Below are 23,101 nucleotides of genomic sequence, written 5' to 3' on the forward strand. Positions count from 1 at the left end.
GGAAAATATTTTAAGTATTCAAATTGAAAACTTTAAAATCGTTAAATATTACTCACATCAATATCATATATTTTTATCTGTCTCCGACAATGTAGGTGCCTGCATGCGTTTTTTTTTTAATAATCAAAAGTATATTTTACTCAACAATGTAGTGTGTTATATACATTTATATGTATCTATTGTGATGCTTTGGTACTGTAATCTGAAAAATATATTTTTGTGAAAGAAGATACAATTGTCGTAAACAAGAATAAAATTCAACGCCAAAAAAATATACTCAAAAATCTGATCATAATGAAAACATAACTTATTCAAGTACTAGTCAGTATTATAGAAGTAATATGCAAATAAACCTTATGAAAGGTAGAGTAACCTAGAGAAATTAACTTGAATGTACCTAATGCATGGTAATATGAGTTTGACCCCAATAATAGGTAATCATAATAACAAATGTTATTATTTTACATCAATAATAAATGTTATATATCTACTAAAATTAATAAGCACATTCCTTATCCAAATCAATCAATATTAACTGCAAACTTTTTATTATAAATATAATCTTTTACAGAATAATATACCTTATTGAAATTTAAAAAAATTTAGTGTCATGTATATAATATATATAATAAATCAACCTAATATAATTACCTACCTAAGAACGTTTTCGACGCTTCCTCATGTGTCAATTTATATTTTTATTTTTATGCGTTCAGTCTAGAAATCAAATTCGTCAAAAACATTCAGTCCTTGTCATTAGGGATAACATTTTTAATGAAGTTATCCCCGAAAACGTTATATTTAATTATGTAACTAAAGTAATAAATTCATAAACCATCTAATGTATAAGACAAGATATTTCTTCATCAAAAAAAATTACTCGTCAATTGTCATTAGTCGTTACATAGAACATGCATTCATTGTGTTTATTTAAATTGTACACTTAAAAAAGCATTACGTGTGAATATTAATTTAAGTAAATAAAAGTTTCTTATAAGAACAAATTTTACTGTAGTCTATTCCAATCACAAGAATAGTAAAACAAAATAAACAACTTTGCTATTGATTTGACGGAATACCATTGGTTAAGATTTTGAATCTTAACCATTGGAACTAATATTTTTACGAGTCAATTTCAATCAACCTATTTCAATATTAAATCGTGTAAAAATGGGATTTTGAATGTCTGGTGAGGACCATTGGAAGTAAAATTATTAAAGTTATATGCTTAAGTAGTAAGGTTGAATAGTGTAGTGTATTATATCTAATTATATATTATTACAAGCACAGAGCACTGCCTGTAGTGCATAATATAGCAGAGTTAGGTATAAGTAAATGGTATGGAATAATATGTAAATGTAAGATTTTATTTATCTTTACTTATTCTTAAATTGGAATACGCTATAGGTATTTTGGCATGAAACTATTAGTCACTGTAAGGTTACTTATGCATTTCTACTAAAAAAATAGGTTTTTTAGTAGTAGATTGTTATTGGGCTACATATTTTTTTTATGTCATTCAAAGAATGAGGTAGTCCAGTAGTTGAAAGAGGAAAACCAAAGATTGCGGGTTCAAATCCAGGTAACCACAAGCGTATAAGCTTAGATTGCAATCTAGCAGGTAGTCTGGTAGTAAAAAAAAACATCTTCTAGAAAGCTGATGAAATATGTAGTATGAAATTCCGGTCATATGCGTATCCACCAACCCGTTTTTGAGAAGCGTGTTGGAATCAGCTCTAAATCTTTACCATAAGGAAAGAAGAGGCCTAAGTAACCAGTGGGAAACTACTCTACTGACGTTAAAATAAATTTAATGTCTAAACATTAAATTTATTTTAACGTTATTTAACCTTCATAAGGTGAACTTAATTTATTACCCTTTGTGTGTGCTTTTACCTACTTACTATTATTTTGGTAGTAGTATTTTTTTCGAATTAACCATAACCATTGTATTGTTATATCTACCTAAAGTATTTACATACATACATACATACATACATATAATATTTATTTCGGCAGATATGTCTTCTGTTAAAATAAAATAAATAAAACTGCGAAATTTTGTTGTACTACCTACTTTATTATTATAAATAACAACCACGATTGTGTGTATAACATTTCCTTAAATGTAAAATATAATTGTAAGAGTCATGCATTTATTTATGAATAACAAAACGAGAAGCATACAAAAACAAAGCGAAGGAAGACCACACCGCGCAATGCGCGCAACCAATTTGCATTGTGACTCGGCTGGTAAACGCTTAAATTCTTATTTTGAATTTCGAACAGTTGGTCTTCTTCTGCATAATAACATCCGTAAGGCAATGGCAGTTGCTTGGCCAATAGCAGAGCTCAGGCCGCTTTCGTGGGCGTATTGACGGCCTCCGATTGGTCGGCTCGCGCTGGTTTATCACTCGATTTGTTAGGAGCGCCGTCACCGCAGTCGCGCCGCACGATTGTCGATTGTCGCCATTGTGCCGAGCGGCGTACGTACGACGGCCGTATATTCGCGATACGCGTTCTTATCGATAAGGTTAATAATTGAGCTATTCGATTGTTAAATTATGAATAAAATAATGATAAAGTTGAGTTCGTTTTAAATTTTGAACAGTGTTGTTACCGTGTGCAGTGCAGGCGAACTGTTCAGTTTTAAATAGTTGTTTGAAGGCTACATCGTGGATCTAGAATTACACCAACGTGCCAGCGGCCACTTGATGAGGTAAAGTACTTGAAAATATTTAAGAATCATTGAGTTACCTCTTAGATACACCTGATTGTGTTCCTCCGATTTGATTCGGTTAGTGTCAATGAACTTAAATTAATTAATTCCTTTTTTTAATAGGTATGCTTCTTATGACAATATGAAAGTAATGTTAATTTCGATAAAAGCCTTATACTAAACTAAAAATAAAATGATTTCTTTATATGTGGTTATAACATATTTTTTTATACATTTTTTATATGAATAATAAATGTATTGCTTTGGACAAATAAGTAAGTTACCTTCATTTTACAATAACGATTGTTTAATACATTTATAATTGCAATAATACAGTATTGTATATGAAAACAAAAGAATGCAACGGCAAGTGTATCCTATGTGCGTGTATCTATATTTTCTACTATTTGATTTCCATATAGGTATTGTTGTAAAAATAACAATTAATACTTTAGAATTAAGGTTCAAAATCAACATGTAAGTTTTGTTAATCATATACTATGTAAAAATACACAGCGTAATCGATTTTCTGTTGTGTTTTAGTGATTAATTTTTAACGAATTATTTTGTCAACCGTTATTAATAATTCGGGTCAACAACCTAACAATAGTTATTATCTGTATTGTTTTATGTTTGAGGAAGTTTGAAGGACATTTTAGAAGGGTATATCAATATAGTACTACATTCATCAAAGGCTATTGTAATTTCTTATTCGCATCTTATAAGATTTTGATAATTATCAAATAGGTGTTCGTTATTTATTAATATAATTATGACTTATTTGCTGATAAAATTATTCAGATAACGATATTTGTATTCAAATGGTTTGATAAAGTCCTGCTTTTTTCCTACTATAATATGTCAATAGTATATATTATACTTTTAATATCCGATAGAACGAAGACTATGCACAATGTTATGTATGTTTTAAATTAAGCTAAGTATTTAACGTAAATAATTTACCAGTCCGGACGTGCAAGCCATTTACCTACATTTTTTTTTAATCTCGCGCTTGTTGCATGTATCGAATGAAAATCTGCTTTATTATATATGTAACATACATACACTGTTACTTTCCTTAATATTTGAAACATTTCGCTTTGCCACTTCACAGACGAAGCTGCGAGTCAATATATTATGATACGGTAAGGTTAATAGAAACAGTTACACGGAACCCTCGCCATTACGTCGTTAATTGGATAACTTAATTGAACACGAAAGAGTGGAGACCATTTTGCACCTAGCTATGGAATTCCAATACGTAAATTGTAATTACTTACTGGAACTTACGTATTTACGTAGGTAACGATTTCTTTTTGAGGAAAATAGGGTCGTTTTACTAAATAAATTCTTGCTGTTAAGGGGTAGAATATTTGAGTGGGTACTTATTACCTACCCAGCGTTGACAGACCTACCGTGAAACCTACATATTAGTTAGGTACATTTGTTCCAATATTTCTTTAATATGGTTTTTTGAAATTACCAAGTAGTTGCCTATCCATCTTTAACATTATAATTTAATTCAATCCGTCATATGACTAAGATATAATCTATTAATATACGATTATAAAATACCTACAAAACGTGAAATTTCTTTGGTTAGATAAAAATAGCTATTTATCCGTCGTTTTGTCTCATAGCTCGTTTGCTATTTTTTTATTTACTTACATAAACCCAGACATGTATTTACGACTACGAAAGCAAGCACTATTAAATTAAAAAACAGTGTTGCCAACCTAAATATAAAATAAAATCAACAAACATTAATCAAAATTCACATGATTCGAAATTGGCCAGTGTTTTATACAACCAATTAGGTTCTTTAACGTTTAATGAAGGCACAATCGCTGCATATTTATAGCAGGCACCATAAAGGACGTTTATTATTTTTACACTTTTACAATGGCGAGTGGGCTTTGAAACACCGACGGTAACACTTTGGATGTTCAATGTTAAGTTATTGACCCTTGTGATACTCGATAATGTGTCATTGCTAGGTCATTTTTTTTAAATATATTTTATAAATATATAAAAAAAGAAACGTACATAGTTGAATAACATACCAACAACAGTTATTATACTGCCAAGTTTCCGTCGATTTTGGATTAGTTTGTTCCATTTTGGGGTTAAGGTAAGCCAGTGTAACTACAGACTAGAAGGATATCTGTATATAATCTTAGGTGATCTTACCATAAGACCCATTTGACTACTACCCACAAAACAACAAACATCTAATTCCCATGGTTTTATTATAGGTATAGTATATTTAAATATATATTTAAATTATTATTATATATAAATATATATTCATTATACTCAGCATATAGTTTAGTTATTCACAAATTTTATCCGAGTTCTTTATCTGATGATATTAAATTACAGATCCCGATGTCTTATGTTCAATTCCACAGACGGACCAATTAAAAATAAAGAAGGTTTTTGTCAAGAAACTATTGAACCCTAAAAAATTGGCAATGTCACAATACATATTACAATATATATACCTACATTCCCGTGTCTAGTCACCGGCGCAAGTAAAATCATTTGTTTTGCCCTTGATCTTTACGATCGTGTTGAGTTGTAGTCCCATTGGACACACACACAGTAACTAAAGAGTTAATTTGTATCTGGGATTGTCTGCCGTAGTCGGAATTCAATCAAACTTATACGCCCAGATTTTTACCATGTTTATTAAATACCTATCAGTAGGTCTGTTATAATATTAGGGTAAAGCGAATAGTAGTTTTCTATTCTGTTGTTTTTTGGGTGCACTAATTGACTTCATAGGCAGATAAGGGTTAATGATGAGATATTTGGCTGACGAGACATTAAGTAATCGATAGTATGTCTTATTTCATAATTAGTGATCACAACTGCCATATGGCGTTCAGTTAGGTACTTGTCTGTACGTATGTCAGTTACATAATGTATTTTTTTTTGTAATGTCTCGTATTACAAAATGAACGAGTTAACAAAAAAACTCTTTTGTTAGAATTATGAATGTTGACTAAAACTTTGTCTTACTTAAATTTTATTAAATAACGCATTGTTCAAAGAATTTATGTTTCGTAAATTTAAGAATTTTGTTTGAAGGACTTAGATAGAATTACATCGTATCGATTTTTAAACGTAACAATAGAACTCGTTATCATTTGTAATAAATACTTCGATCATAATCACAAATTAAAAAAAAGAACTTTTATAAGAACATCTTTAATAAATTGTAATTCAGTATAAATATCAACAATTTACTCAATTAAACTTCCTTAAGCCAATTCCAAATGAAGCTTGTATCTGGTTATTGGCTTTTTCCAAACACATCGACATATAAATAATAGGTTGAACCGATAAATTAAAATAGGAACTATTTATTCAATAATAAATAATATTCAATAGTAAATTTCTCACGAAATCTCACCGATGTCTAGTCGAGACAGATTGTTAGTAACTATGTAGGTACATATATTAGTGGATATAATCTGTATGTGTATGCCGCCGCCTCAGTACTCGCCGAAAGCAAACATCAATAGATCGTGTCTGCGTTTGCGCATCGGATTACCGGCCACATGATTTAACTTGGAACATACTAATACGATCAACGGTCATACGATTACAATGTGTCATAACAACTCGGTTGATTGGAGATAATCTTGTTTGAACTGTATTAAAACATATTGAAAGTAATGTGAACTTTTCACCAGTCAATGCCCCAGTGCTGGGTAAAGGAGACCATCCTTGTTAGGTTTAGACCATTTTTACAGTATGGATTAATAGAAAAACATGTGATTTATTTTCATCTTACACATACTATTTACATTACGATGATTTCTTCACCGACCATAATATTCTTACTGGATACTTCTTGCTGGGTAGTCGAGATTCGATCCTAATTGTCTAGTGAATTAAATAAACCAATAGGCATAATATCCTAATAATAATAATATAATTGTTATCATATTTTCTGGAACCTACCTAAAAATTCCGCAATTAATAAGCATCTAAAAAGAATTTTGTTACCTTATATCAATCACATAAGTACTTTATCATTGATCCACGGTATTATTTTGAATGTCATTATTTATCGAAAGCAAATAATCTATTATTTAAATACTTACCTGTATCTGAATTAAAATTGTCAGTTAAAATCCTTCGTTTTTAAGTCTGGAAGTTACTTAAAGATCGGCGGTGAAAAAAAACGTCATTTGAAAGTAAAAAGGGACATATTTTTGGGACGAATAAATACGTACTTGCTTGATATCTCCTACTCTTATTTATATTTAGGTTTGAAGACATTGCTTGATATCTTAGCGGTACGATTGCCTTTTGTACTAAAATCACAACGTCCAGAAATACCTAAAATATAGGTACCTACATGTATTTCTTTATATACCTATTATATTCCATTGCATAGGTAGGTGGATTAGCAAATGGTCCACTTTAGGGTCACCACAGCCAGTAAACATTGGCGACGTACCTAAGAAATTTCACATCGTCAATGCGTCATCACCCTTGGGAACTAATAAGTTATATTCCTTGTCCCTGTAGTTACACTGGCTCACTTACCCTTCAAACCGGAATACACCTTTATATCCTATGTAATTAATATTAAGTATGTAAAGATCCTTAATAATAGGATAGGATTACTTGTCCCAACTGTTACCGTAGTGAAAGTTACGTACTTGTAATTACTTTTCGTTTTAGTGCTTATTGGTGTACTTTTCGTTTTATTGCAATTAGACGGTTTACCGCTAAGCTAAAATGCTTATTAGAAATTCCAGTGTGATAAGAAAACTACGATTATAAATGTATGCATAAGGATAGAATAAGTTAGATTCATTGTTAGGTATTCATTAACAAGAGCATTTACAGTTGAAATAAATTGTCTTTCAAATTACTATAAGTATTTAAAACGGGATATTTACCATGTTTTTTTTATCTTTATTTGGTGGAGCTCGATATTTTGACATTATCTACGAATGTCTTGTTCACGAGACTCGTGTCGATGTCTTTCAAATTATTCGTGATCTATAATAAGTAGTCGTGAAAACAATATTTAGGTTTTTAATATTTTAATTTATGTACTTCATGGTCAAAACTTCAATATAGGTTTAATCGTTAACCGAAATAATGTAAAATTTTATAATAATTTCAACTATGATATATCAATCTTTGTTTCTAAGTAACCTGAATTGGAATTGTTAACAAGCCGCGGTAAAACAGAATTCATAAAGAAAACGATGATGTCCACACTAACAGATCCAAATGAGATAAATAAATATTGATAAAAAATTACGAATGTTTCGTATCCAGAGTTGAGGTATTTCGAAGTTGTTAATTGGTTACATAAAGAGAGCGGTCGACGGCGGCTTCTCCTGTCTCAGTAACTACAGTAGCTTGTTTGGTTACAAGACTCACTTGTAAGCATATTTAAACGGCTTTCATTTCAGACGTGCCTCATCTGTACCTTATTTAGCATTGTTTAGATATATCTATATCAGGATTGCAGTAATCTGTTTGGTTAACTTTAAACTTTGCCGATTCATAAATTCTAATCGTTTGTTAAAAACCATTGATAAATAAGGCAACACAAGATTATATAGATGATATAAAAGCGGGTAGTTACTACTTGTTAATTTTCAGGCAGGATGAATTGTATATACCTAATTGTATTTAAGTACATTTTTCTTTCTTATGTTGGAAATGAGTAGCTACTGAGTTTCTTGGCAGTTCTTCTCGGCAGAATCTACATTCCGAACCGGTGTTAGCTTTACTATTAATACAGTTCTGTAAAGTGACGATTCAAAATCGACTCAAAGAAATACATTTTCAAAGCCTACTTGACAGTAAAGTATATTTTGATTTTGTTTATAATTTGTGAAACATCTTGAGTATGTTCTCATTTCTTAGCTTTCGTATACAGAAACTGTAAATGACGTAACGTTTAACCATCTTAAACATTTTGAATATTTTGACTGACAATTTAAAAAATCGAATTGTAGCGACACCAACATCCTTTTAGATATACCCTTTTTCAATTCTATTAATGCCAATGAGACGATCATTATAAAACAGCTTCATCCTTTACAATATAAACATAATCTTGCGTCACTCGATGTCAATGTTTGCGCAGGAGTTCACGGACTACTGTGAAATCGTTACGTGCCTCGTCTTGAAAATCAAACTTGGGGAATTTAGACAAGCTTTTGAGTAGTTATCGCATTTTGTTTTCGTGTCAGGGTTCCTTGGTCCTTTTTACTTTAATGTATTTCTAATTATTACTATTGAATCGTGTTATCAATAAATAATATATCATTTATAATATTCATTAATCTGATAATCCAATTAGATTAATTCAAATTACATTATATTAATCCGTTACTGGTAAAGCTAGGGTTTTATACCTATCTAGGGTACGAAATACTTACAATGTCATGACTTGTTCAATTATAAATTAGAAAAAATATATGTTACATTAGTGAAGATGTTAAATTTAGGTTCTACGGAATCTGGCGTAGTTATTTTATCCTTCATTTCATATTCCCAAACATAAGCATGGGACGGAATCGCACAGGAGGCAGGTGACAAATATTGACATATTCCGTGGGCAAACAGAACCTTTTTGACCCAAATACATTATTCTCAGAAAAGTAAAATGGGTAGACGAAGTCGAAAAAGGAAATTGTGGAGCGAACGATACACGTACGTTATGGTGTATTATGATGTACTCGATGGATGTACTTGCACATTTCGAATTTAATTAGAATTAATTCGATTTTTAAAATCAATTTGTCTTATTGATAAATGTTGAGTTGCCAGATTTGAAAACCCTTTCGATTTATTTTTAAACCGATAAAAATTAAACCATACCTTATTACTTACTATATACGTATATAATATATATTAGCTTGCAGATTGTATAACACTAAACGACAATTATATGTAGCTTTATAAAGCTTCAGTGTTACCAAGTTTAAATTTTAAATAGTTCATATACGATCTTAATAAACACTTAGAAGTTCAAGTCAGAATATAAATTTTCCTCCAAAAGCTATTAGAAAACATAACGTAAATAGTAATTCCCGCGGAATGAGTAATTAGTTTGATTCAACCCTTGAAGGGTGACGATATTTATGCATATGCTATAATACATTTCGGTTGTTATGTAGCGCCGGTGCCTTCAACTCCCGCAGGGGTTTTATTACACCCACACGGTTTCAACATTAATTTAGTTATAACACGTTTTACTTAACCACTTGATTTGTTTAGTTTTGTTTAATTAATTATAATATCCTTGATGGCTTCGGTAATCTAATTAGTGGTGTGCCAAATTATATTAGCGATCTGAGGTTTGATTGTCTCATTTATACCTATATATTATATAAGCGAAATAACTCTGACTCATCACGAGATCTCCGAAACTAGATGTCCGATTGACTTGAAATTTAGCTTAGATACTACCGTTGAGAATTGTTAGACTAAGAATGTTTACGTAGTTGATTATTGTAAATTTCGGAAGTTTTAGTTCTAAAACAGGACGGACATTGCTTTAGTTGTTAATATTAAAGAATCATGTGTTCCTTTGTATGTTTTTGATTATTTTACATAGCTTAGGCTTGCCAATTGATTAATCTTAATCTTTAGCAGTTAAGTTGTTTTGTGTATGTGAAAGATCTATTGGTGTGTTTCGAAGGTAAAAACGAGTTGTATACCGTGACGGCAAACGACACGACGCTCTCTTATGCCGTCATCCCCTTAGCCGTACCTACTTATACTATATATGTAATTCGTAGCTTTATCTTGTAGTGAGATGAATATATTTATTTTATGAAACTCTATGTTTTTTCTAATTTTACTCCTTAGGTATTTATTTATTGCCATTATTCAAGAATAAATTCTTTCAATATTCATCAATTTAGTTGTTCCACAACTATCCCGTGATGGGCAAATTTTATTATTTTACTGTAGGTATAATCTAGTAGCTATCAAATTCGGAATTTCCCCGTGACATATTAAATCTAATAAAAATAATTTCAAGACGTCTTCATTTATGATAATAATTAACGACACGAAGTATACGGATTTAATCACTTCCTGTAAAGTATTTTAAACCAATTAGTGACTTTAACATGAAATTGTATTATTATTAGGCTGGTTTTTTACTCCTTAGTTTGTGATGTTTTGTTGAAGTACCTACTTATACGAGTATAAATATAAATTACTCTGCTTTGCCCTTTTCACTCAATTAAGTTACACTTTACCCTCAAAATCTGAGAACTCGACTTACTTAAAGGTATTAGAAAAAGAGTCCCCAACAGGTAAATCATTAAAACGCAAATCCGACCAATCAGAAACAAGTATTCCTCCCGTGTCATAAGCAGCCAATTTGTAAAGGGCCCTCTTTCTAATGCGTATGATATTAATATTTTCCACTTTTATGATCACAGTAATTGTCGCTGGTATATTAAAAGTTGCAATTGTTACGGCGCACGTGGTGTTCTCCAGAGTGTGGGGGCCGGCTCTTGACAATGCCTAAAACGTGTGCTGGATCAGTAATGGATTATTAGATTTTTAATCGTTTTAAAACCATACCTACGTATTCGGAAATTTGCACAGGAGTTACATAAGGATACCTTTAGTGTATAAAATAAATAAATAAATGAAAATAATTTAATCAATAATTATTGCTTCTAATTATTTAATGAGACATTAGGTACGACATGATAAAATTATTTTGCTGTAGTTAAAGCTAGAAGAACAACCGTTTATTGTAAGTTAAGATAAAGGAAGAACGTAGTTTAAATTCTAAAGAAGAAATAACTTTAAATAAAAAAATAATAATAAGTTTATAAGTATTTTTTGTTGCCATCCGCCTCGTGCAATTTTATTCACGAAGTTTTGTTTCGGACAATCTGAATTGAGCACTTGGAATTTAATTGGTGCAAGCACAGAATTGAACTCAGAATCATCGGCTAAGATACACGTCGTCTACCCATTGAATCATCATGATTCTAAGTAATTAAAAATTTGGTCAAATAGGATTTCGAAAGGAATTAACTTAAAGTATGTTGATCTTAATTTTATTTTGAATGTAATGTTCTTTAAATAGCTTAGAATAAAACAGAGATTAAAAAAAAAAAAATTTAACATTATTCGTTCAGTCACAAACATAACGCATGGTATTTAACTCATGTAAAAGAAATTGGTATACAGGTACCTAGATGGCCATGAGGATGGTTTTATTTATAATAATACAGGTATATATTTCCTGTTCCTATAATAAAATGCCTATTTTTCATACAATATATATCTCATATAGTGGGTACGTTTATTCAAAACAAATACTTAATTTTTTAATATTTTCACAGTGCCGCTGGTGCTATGTGCGACCGGGCTGGATATGGAGGCACCATGGGTCATTTTCCAATGGGCCACATGTCAGCCATGGGAGCTATTGGTACAATGGGAGCGATATCCGCCATGAACGGTCAGACGCATCAGAAGAAATCCCAAGAAGAACATATAAAACGACCCATGAATGCCTTTATGGTGTGGTCGAGACTGCAAAGGCGGAAAATAGCACAGGATAATCCCAAAATGCATAATTCTGAGATTTCGAAACGATTAGGTAAGTGTTTTTATCTATCTATCTATCTCTAACAGTCTCTAAATGTCCCCCTGTTGGCTTAGTCCTCTCTTTTTAAGGCTTGGAGCTGATTCACCACGCTGTTCTAATGTGTAACATGGGCTTGAATTTCATTTCATTCCTCACAATGTTTTTCTTCAACACCGAACATGAGATGAATTAAGCATACGAAACTCATTGAATTTAGTGTTGGCTTGGGTTTGAGCCCGCAATCATCGGTTTTGTTGCACGCATTCTAAATACTGGACCATCGCGGCTCACTTCTACAGACACAAATTCTCCTTATTACCTAAATTTTAAATTATAAAATGATAATTAACAATTAGATAAATCCAAAAATGTCGTTGAGTCCTATCAAGTTTTGGCGGAATTTAATCTGACACATGTAGGTTTCCTCACGCCTTTAACACAGGATGAATTATAAACACATGAAAACTTAGTAGGTACCTAGTGTTAATATAAACAGTACTTGTTCTGATCACGGGATATATTCTGCAATTTATATTATAAATTAGTACAGATTATACATTCATCCTCTGTCACTGTACTGGCCGTCTTCGCGTTGGGACTCCACTACCATTTAACATCAGGTGAAGTAGAGTCATATGCCTACCGGTATATAAAAATTAAAAACAAATTAAAGTAGACGACGATACTAAAGACTAAAACGAGTGTCAGAGACACTTTGAATGAGATTATCAATGTTATAATTATAAATATTTTATAAAGCGGTAATATTTGTTTGTAAGTATCTGAAAATCTACAGTACTAATGACCAAATTAATTTTTTTTATTCTTGTTAATAGTTATATGAAAATTATGAGGGATGTAAATTATATTTATCAAATATAATTTTCTTTATAGGTAAATAAATGGTACTCTTGCGAAGCCGGAGCGGATCGCTTCTCAAATAATAAAACTAGATAAGCGTAAATACCTAAACATTTTCCAGACGCGTTTTTATATGTTTTAATACTTCGTTTTGTATTAAAACTATTTACTTTTAAAATGTCGCTCGGTAGGTACCGCTTGGCTGAATTTAAATTAATTTCAGCTTATTGTTTTTTACGAATATTGTAAATTAATGTAGCTTACATTTTATATCGTGGTATTGTCTACATCTTCAGCAAATTGGATTTCAATATATTTATTGTTATACAACTAAAACTATTTTTTAAATCTCTTTCTTGGCGCGTGAAATAAATCTAAGCATCTATCACTAAATATTCGGTGTTAATGTGATAAGGTTTCCTTAACTGCTTCGTTGGTCTAAGTCTAAAGATACGAAAATCAAAGGTCAAAATTCCATGTTAGGTCGGATATATTTTATTGGGTTTTTCTGTTAAGAAATTCTGAGTAGACCAAAGGTTAAATTAGTAGGGCTCTATTCAAGCACGCCTGGGTAGGTACCACTCACTCATCATATCTTCTACAAACAAGATAGGTATTATTGTTTTTCGGTTTGAAGGGCGAATGGCACAAAAAGTAAAAAATTTGGCAGTGTTACATTTCTGGGTTTGTACCTACTCTTTTCGTTCGTGTCAGTAATAATTCAGTCAACCTTTCAGATTGGAAGTCATAGTGTAAATTCGGTTAGGACGATATTTATACTAGACTGTTTGATTGGTACCCAAGGTTGGAATATTGGTAATGTTTTCACACCCAACATCCATAGATGGAATTACGATCAAACCGATCGGAGAGCCATCTTACTCGTAGATATCTCAAAACGGATGTATAAATTGTTAAACCTATCCTACCAATTTTCAATACCAATCAAAGCTACTGATCCTTTGAAATCGAGAAGTTATATTCATAAAGTGGTTTAATTTAATTGAATAACATCCTTCATTGTACCCCAGTTTATATAGGCTTCATTTTGATTGCAAATTGATCATCTACATCTCACCTTTGTGCTGAATAGGATTCTTAGAACACCCAGTTCAATTCTCTCAGACAATATATATGTAAATTAAGAACATTTACAATCGGATATTTGTCTTATTATAAATTAATTTTGACTTAAAACTGTCAACATAAAATCTAAATTGAATATTTTCAAACATTCGTCGGTTTGAAGTGAATTACGAGTAGGTAGATTCTACCATTATTACTGAATAAAATACTTTTAGTAATTATTTATAATTAAATGAAATGTAACGAAGTAATTGATTATTACCAGAATAACAATACCTAAATGAGTCAAACTAAGGCGTCGTGTATTTCTGCGCGCAGTTCAATAACTTTTGCGATACAGTTGACCTTCATGGTTAAAGCGACAATATTTTTGCGAACTCAATGAATGCTTAAAAGGAATAAAGAACGGCTGTAGACGCGCACAGTTGACAAATGTCTTCTAAAGTCGTGATCAAAACACGGAGAGTAAAAAAAAAATGTGCTCACCGTAAAAAAAAGCGAAGGCGCAATCAACCGGCAGAAGCGACACAGCGGGGTACCGGCCACCGAATTAATCAACGACCAAAAGTAAGCAAAATCCCGTCTAACAGAGAATTTAAAAATGTTCAGAAAAGGGGAGACACGGGCGGAAGAGTATGGAAAAATAAAACCTACCGCGGCCGCCATTCTGGCGGTGACGGCGAGAGGAAACGCCATTTTCTATTTTTCCCTCCTTTTTTAACACTACCTACTCTTATGTAGCATGATTTCACAGGTTTACGTGTAGCTCAATGTATATATTTTAGAACAGCTTTGCATAATTAAAAATTCAATTCACACAGATTTTTCTTAAATAGGAAATTATTTATACAATAAAACCGTTTTGTTTCTCTTTCCGTCTAAAAATTTTATATAACTGTGCATTTATCATCGTCTTAAGTCGCTTAAATTTATGTTTCTCATAAATAATAGCGAAGTGATCTAGATTTTACATTATATAAAATCTAATTAGATTGTTTCATGATACGTACCTACTTAAACTCTTTGTGTAGTCTCCTTAGAATTATCCATGTCGGTACTGTCTTGCAAAAATACCCTGCGTTACGGAACATTGTACTCTTTCTAACTGTAGTTGGAATGGAGTATTGTGTTTCTTTAACGAACGGAGCTGGGGCGACAGTGCTTGTATTGTCCTGTTCAAACAGCGCATGTTTTATGCATACAATGTGTTTTGGATACTGAATAGCGACGTTTGTAGGCAGAAATTACTTGTTTCTGCTGAAAGCTGAAGGGATGGGTCGAATTGGAAAACTTTGTCCAAAAGAGTCTCATATTGTTACCAACGTATACTTTTAATATTCAATTCTTAATCAAACAAAGCGACCAATGTAAACTCGTAACGACTTTAAATTTATTGGTCTGTTACTTTTGTAAGTTTTTGATTATTTGTTCAATTTAAATATCTATGGGCCCCTATTGGTGGATATTTCATTAGTATAAAATCTGCTAAACAATGTCGTGCTTTGTTCGGTACCTGTCAATAATCGGGTGCGTATTGCGTACGGCTCATTGTTTATTGGCATTAATAAATCGACGCACAAAACGCGTTTTGTTTACGAAACCAATCGAAATGTCGCCCGACAAATGTCGATGCGCTCAACAAAGGTATCGCCGTACAATGCTGGCGTATCTTTTTACCGAGCACGTTGGAGATACACGGACAGATCGTTTGTAAAGTAAAATTGAATATAAATGAGAAACAAATTTCATCACCATTGCTTCAGTGGTTTAGCTGTGAAAACGTAACAGACAGACAGACAGACAAAGTTCCTTTCGCATTTATAATATTAGTATGGATAGTCATGAGCGTTAATACATATAATAGACTATTTGACTGGTTTTTAAAATGCATTTTATATTATTTAGTAGAGGTTAAGGTTGTTTTTTTTTAATTCTAGTACATGTTTGATGAAAAATATCAAAATAAAAATTCCATATTTAAATAGCCCGCGAAAACGCTACTTTGACAATATGACACTGCAATGGGGTCGGTGATGTCACTTGCCTGTATTGTAATATTTGGTTCATATAGTAGGCAAACGACCAATCGGGAGCGTTTTGTGTCACGTGACAAACGTTTAAAAAATTGCATTTTTATTCATGGATTTTTGAATGAATTCACTATTATTTTCAACTTTCGTTAATAAATAACCATTTTTAAACTCATAATATATACTGATTACAATAATTGACACTTTATTTTTCGCATTGTCAATTAGCCTATTGTAATAGAAAAATAGTTGTTAAAATATGTTATGTTAAAATATGTATTAAAAGTATTTTATTTCTCTTTAATTATTTAATCATTAAACAACATATTTTTGTTCCGTTATGAGCTCATTGAAATGGTAAATGGTAATTGCTAGCTTTTATGTGCTTGAGATGCAAACCCCACCCAACTGCCTCTATGTACCCACTACGTAACCGACAACAAGCAAATAGAAACTAAAGCCTTATAAAATTTGAAAATTACAGACAGTTAAAGTTTTTATTATTATGGGTAAGAACAGTCCTAAAAAAAACGCTTGAAAAAAGCTACACTATTCCTGAGTGATATAGGGTCTAAATTATATTTAAATCATATATTTTTTTTATGAATACACTGCACCTGTGCGAAGACGGGTTCGATCGCTAGTCATTCATAAAACTGTATCGCGCTTAAAAAAAAAAAACATTGACAATTTGTCCTTAAATTTATAAAATATTTTAGTATTGTAACAAACATTTAGTTCACAGTACTTGAGAGCCGTGTGTAGTGGTATTTGTTTTCATTGCTGTCTGTTGCATTTACCTACCCTCAACGATTGTACTGCCAACTGTTAGGGGCGTTACACGTACGTCTACTAGTTAATATTAATTAAGGCGGGGGCGGTGATTGTAGTTCGTGTAATTGGTTTTCATTTATCGACACTGGTAACCCTTGCACGTGAGACGATTGCGATTAATGCTTGATTTTGTTAAATCTCTTGTATTAAACAAACACTATAAACAACTACGGAACTATATCATTAAATAGTATAAAACAAAGTCGCTTACCGATGTCTGTCCCTATGTATGCTTAGATCTTTAAAATAACGCAACGGATTTTGATGCAGTTTTTTTAATAGATAGGTTGTTTCAAGAGGACGGTTCATATGTATGACAAATAATGGCTCATTTTCGAAGCGATTTTAAGCAATATAACATTAATCCTTATCCAATTAAGTACTTTAAAAACATTGTGCATTTAATATAGTTCAATATTGGCCTTTGCAGCGTGAAATACAAAAAATATTTCCAAAGATATTACAGATTTAAAACGCAGGGACATAGCGGCTTTTATTGTCTAACGACTGAAAAACTGTGAACGTTGTAAGACATTCTGTAGTATATTTAGTATCAGCATTGCACCCACGTGAAGCCGAGGCGGATCGCTAGTAAGTTATAAACGAATGATTGCTTATGTAAATACTCATTCTCAACGGAGACTAGTCTAATGTTCAGGAGATATTATAGAGCTTGAGTATGCACAAACACAGGCTTTGGTACTCTTATAATTCGATGTGACACAGTCTGACATGGTTAGAGGGAATGCCGGAGGAGGAGCGGTTTTTCATATTTTTGTAAGCACGGCAGTCTTAACCCTGGCAACTTCCAAACTGTTATTTTTTAAACAAATCAAATCAATTTTATTCAAGTAAACTTCACAATGAAGCGTTTTTGAATCGTCGATATTTAAATACTACCACCGTTTCGGAAAACAGCGTCCAGCGAGAAGAAACGGCAAGAGACTCGCATAGTTGCTCTTTTCAAATAAACAGATTTACAGTGCTGTTTTTTTTTTTACAATAATTGGTGTCCTGTGATGGTACCCGAGCCTAAATCCAGGCTTTTCTTTTAAGTATTCTTTTAATGAATAATAAGATTTATTTATTAATTTGGCCTAATACACTTTTTAAATTTAGTAAATTTATTATATTTCCCGGTATTTTATTGTAAGCGTTTAAGTACTATTGCCCAAAAACGTTCTCTGTACCATACGCAAACGGAAAGTAGGGGTCACAAGTTTATTAGTTACTAAGTGTAGTAGTTATAAGTTAAGAAAAAACCTATCTGTATTTATTAAACCGGAAATTATATCCACGATAAGGGGACTGCAGCCCATTAAATTAACCACTAGACCAACAGGGCTGTCAATATGTAAATCTATATACCTACCTATTATATTATATTGACTAATCTGAAAGATCTCTACTTAGCGATAAGACCGGGTCATTATATGTCTTAATTTTTTGTGGTAAATTTTAGGTAGGTACCTATATAGCGGTATACATTAAAGGATGTTATTACATAGCCGTTGTTATAGCAGCGATCCGTTGTATCATTTGTCTGTTAAATGGTAGTCACTTCTACGAATCGAATGTACCTACCTACCTACATTTATAGGTATATACATATGGTATTGAATTCTATGATTTCAATAGCTTGAAACCCCTTTTTTGTATTTTAATAAAAAATAAACTCTTTTTTGATATATTTTTAGGTCCAATTAATATTTACTAGTTTCCGCCCGAGTTCTACCTGCATGTTAGGGGGGGTTATATTTTCTTTGCCCCTGGTTTATGCAAAATTTAATGATGGTCACTAGAGTAGTTAGTTAGTTAGTTGTAGGACTTTGTGCAAGTGCGTCTGGGTTGGTGCTACCCACTCATCAGACACTACTGCCAAATTGCAATCATCTCATCTCCGAAAGTTCGTGGCGTCTTGGCGACGTAAGAAATGCTTAATTTTCTAAGCTAATGTGTATGGGCGGTAGCAAACTTCACCATCAGGTCGCTCATGTATCAGTGCAACTACCTTTAGGTACTATAAAAAGTTAAGATCTCATAATCGCACTTTCCCAATTATAATATTAGAAAAGTGACAGTAGTAGTAGTCTCAAATTTATACCTAATATATAAAATATACCATTTCACCAAAACATCCAGCTAGACGCTGAAAAAACATTCAATACATACATATATAAAATAAGTACGCGAACAAGACTTGAATCTCATTGTCAAAACTTTTTCATCGTTATAAAGTTACACATATATACCCACGCCCCGTATAATTCCACATAACACATGTCGATTTCCAATTTACGACGATTTTCCTCGGTCTATGTAGCTTTTTACTTTCGATTTTTTGTTTCAAACGTTCTCAACGTTTTTTTTTATAACAGATGCAGTAATTAACACCGTGGCATCACAAACGTCATTGGCTATTATCCGATGTGGAGCAAAGGCATGTCCAATAGCGGGGCAGCTTATAATCGTATAAAGAAACCCGTGAACATCTCTGAAAAGTCTCATTTTTTACGTAAAGAATGTACAGCCGACTCAAATAACCGGGCATTGTGTGTTAGGAATCTATTAAAATACACTATAGAGGTGTTCTGATAGAATAGACGTTTTGTTTGGTAAGAACGGGAGCTGTTTTCGGTATAATGAACTTTTATGTTGGTAACTGATACCGAAACGATTTATAATGTGTTTTTTTTTTGTAATCGAAATGCGTCTAGTCTTCAGATGTATGTGTATGTTGTTATGTCGGAGGAGTCGATAAAGATGTTTCCTTGATCCTAACAGCCTAAAATATTATGATATATCAATTTAAATTACTACCAATTACTAACTTGTTTGGGTATGAACACTCCACATAATATATTTTACAGCCAAGTAACAAGACTTTGTTTTGCTGTGTTCTGGTTTGAAGGGTGAGTGAACTAGTATAATTACAGACACGACAGATATAACATTTTGTTTCTCAGTTTCGCTGTTACAGGATTATTTTTACGACGCCAATGTCTATGGGCTACAGTGACCTCACCATCTATGCTCGTCCACCTACATATGCCATAAAAAAAATAATATATATCTACTCATATACTTGATCCGATACGATAAAATTGTTATGTTTGTTGCATTGAATATAATGATCGGTTGTTTATTTTCCTAGGTTATGATTTAAGTGGTATTATAGTAGCAGATTACGTAAGACATGCATCAATCAGGAAATTAAACATTATAAAGATAAGTGTTATTTCTTAGACACAGTTAATATGTTGTCTAGGTTGGACCAATGATTCTACAGGATATGGGATCACAAGTGATCTGTCAAATTAAAGGCTTTAGATTTAATATAACCCTGTAAAATGTAGAATCTTCAAAAGACTTGTAAAATCTTATTTGAACAAAGTATATTTTGATTTTGCTCGCCTTTCATAAATTGCTCAACCACTAAACAAGGCTTCCTTTCATAAAAGAAATGAAATGAAATTATAATCTAGACTAATCATAAAATCATTAAAATGCTCAACAAAATGTAATGCTTTATCTACTCTGAATTACAAGTACCTACTACTAAAACATTCAAACTGTAGTCGGACATAATAAAAGTGTATTGTAACTTTTCCGAGCGAGCATTGCATCAAAACACCATGAATTATTCGTTACACAGATGAGACGGAACTTCAGAAGTGTTAAATGCTTCGAACACATACAAGAATTAATAACTTCTCATGCAAGCGACACCAATTACAGACTAAAAAAAAAACGTGTGCGTCTCTGGACGCCCGACAGAAGTGATACTATAGTAAATGTCCTATTCCTAAAGGCTAAGGCCACAAAATGATCTCTCTAAACGAAGAGGATTTTTTGGAGCTAACTTCACCAGGCTGCGCCAATGGTGTGACAGAAATTCATTGAAATAAAACACGTGCTAATTTACTCATGTTTTCGCTAGCCGTCGAGCACGAGATAAAAACCACCCATTTTCATCAGATACACTTCCGCTCAACAGCAATACTTAGAATTATTGTGTTTCGGTTTCAATGGTGAGTGAACCCGTGTAGCTAACTACAGGCACACGGGACATAATGTTTTAGTTATATTCATATTTGTCTGCGTAAAAATCTAAGGAACTGAAAATGAAATTTGCAAATAAATAAAAAAAGGTTCTGTTTTTCCAACATCGCATGATGCTATTTCGACTATCTGTAGTTCCGTGGCAAGTACAGCTATTACTGTATTCAGTAACATAGGTACTCAAACTAAGGGCGCGTTATCACGCCGACGCAGGCTGTCAGGGGCACGCAACAAAAATACTGTTGTTTCCTTGTTGTTAAAAGGGGCGTTTGTTTGCCCTTGTTTAATTACTACAGCCTTTTGTATTCTCTTACATTGACGTGGTCCGACTGCTAAAGTATATGAATTTCGTTTAAATATTTTTCAGCCATTGTTATATAGAACCGATTGTTAAGTGAATAAGCGTGGATTTTAATTGAAGATGTGGTTTAAAACTGAATAAGTATTTATTTAATTAGTCTCGTTTTCGGCGGTGAAGGAAAAACTCAAGTGTGCCCACCAGCTGATTTCTGAGTAACGTGTTGGAATGTGTTTCAAACTTTCCCTTCAAAAGTCCTTAGCCCAGTAGTGGGACATTTACAGGCTGTTACTTTTAGAATGCGTGTAATCATTTTCCGAAAATTTCCAGTATTTTTAAGAAGTAATTAAAGTTATTCTCTTAGTATCTTTCATGAATATAAATTAAATCGAAAAGTAACGCTTTAAGCTGTGTATCTTTGGCCGAATCCTTTGTCAAATGCACGAGTTGTTTCTTATGAGTGAAATTACTTTCAACAAACTACTAACCTACCTATTGTATTTTGAAATGCAGTTATTCAGACTTTAAATCATATTTATACGGAGTTAAATACATTTCTATAAATCTAAAATTAAAATGACAATAGAGTCTATATACTTATTGGCTGAATAACATCTCGCTGCGACTCACGGGGGCGGAGCACGATCGTTTGACGGGTGTAACCGCGCGGAGAATTTGGCTGAACGAGCTCATTTCAGGAATGACCAGTTCGATTTCAGTAATTATTGTTTTTGCGCTATGTTGTCTATTTTTTAAGAAGGTTGGTTATAATTGACGGTACGAAGTACTCAACCATTATTCTAGCAAAACAGGAAAGTAGGTATATAATTAGGTATGTATAATCCATACATAACGCAGTGAAGCCAAGGGCCACAGCCAGATTAATAGAAAGTCAATGAATACATAAAATCAATAGGATGTTTGAATTCGATTTAAGACATACAATTAATTCATATTAAATAAATGTACAAAACAAATCATTTATCATTTATAATAAAGATAGCAGCTAGTGTATTTTGTTCAGTTTAATTCAAGTCTATGTATTCAATATAAAAGAGAAACAAAATTTAATATAACATAAAAGGTAACCACAGTGTATATATAACAATCTAATTGAAATTACAAATCCATTGACGTCCATTACTAATGCAAACCTCAATTTGAACACAATGTTCCCTCGATGAGACACCCGAAAAAAAATCTATTAAGATTTAATAAAATCATGACCTAAATAACATCTTACCATTTCAATTTTCCGGACGAAAGGGTGGGCTCCTTCGTCTTTGTTGGGGCACTCCCCCCACCCCATTGTCGCAAGGCACACAAGCTTTCAGCGTAATGAAGAGCATTTTCGTCCGATTCTGAACACAATAGTCGTTTTAATACAACGCTGAGAGGAAACTCCTTTGTCGCGATGTGTATTGTTGTATACGCGAGTGTGTCACATGCGTCGTTGTTTTTTGTCTCGCGTTTTTGTTTTTACGATTGTCGTTGACAATGGTACGTAATGTAAAACGTAACTAACGCTGTTCTGCGACTTCTTGATGAGTTTTAATGGTACGGGACGGGAGATGGTTTCATTACGTTAATATTCATTC

At 32.4% G+C, this 23,101-nt stretch overlaps 1 protein-coding gene across 1 annotated transcript in view; it reads left to right on the plus strand.

Moving 5' to 3' along the window:
- Positions 1–2,451: 2,451 nt before the first annotated feature.
- LOC125077305 (transcription factor Sox-21-like) overlaps positions 2,452–23,101 on the plus strand; it is a 48,030-nt gene continuing 27,380 nt past the window's right edge. Inside the window, exons 1-2 of the mRNA XM_047689215.1 lie at positions 2,452–2,719; positions 12,085–12,344. Coding sequence (XP_047545171.1) covers positions 2,715–2,719; positions 12,085–12,344 — 265 coding nt within the window. The 5' untranslated portion in view covers positions 2,452–2,714. The remainder of the gene's footprint in view (positions 2,720–12,084; positions 12,345–23,101) is intronic.

The sequence above is a fragment of the Vanessa atalanta genome, chromosome 3, assembly GCF_905147765.1.
Source record: "Vanessa atalanta chromosome 3, ilVanAtal1.2, whole genome shotgun sequence".
NCBI lineage: Eukaryota > Metazoa > Arthropoda > Insecta > Lepidoptera > Nymphalidae > Vanessa > Vanessa atalanta.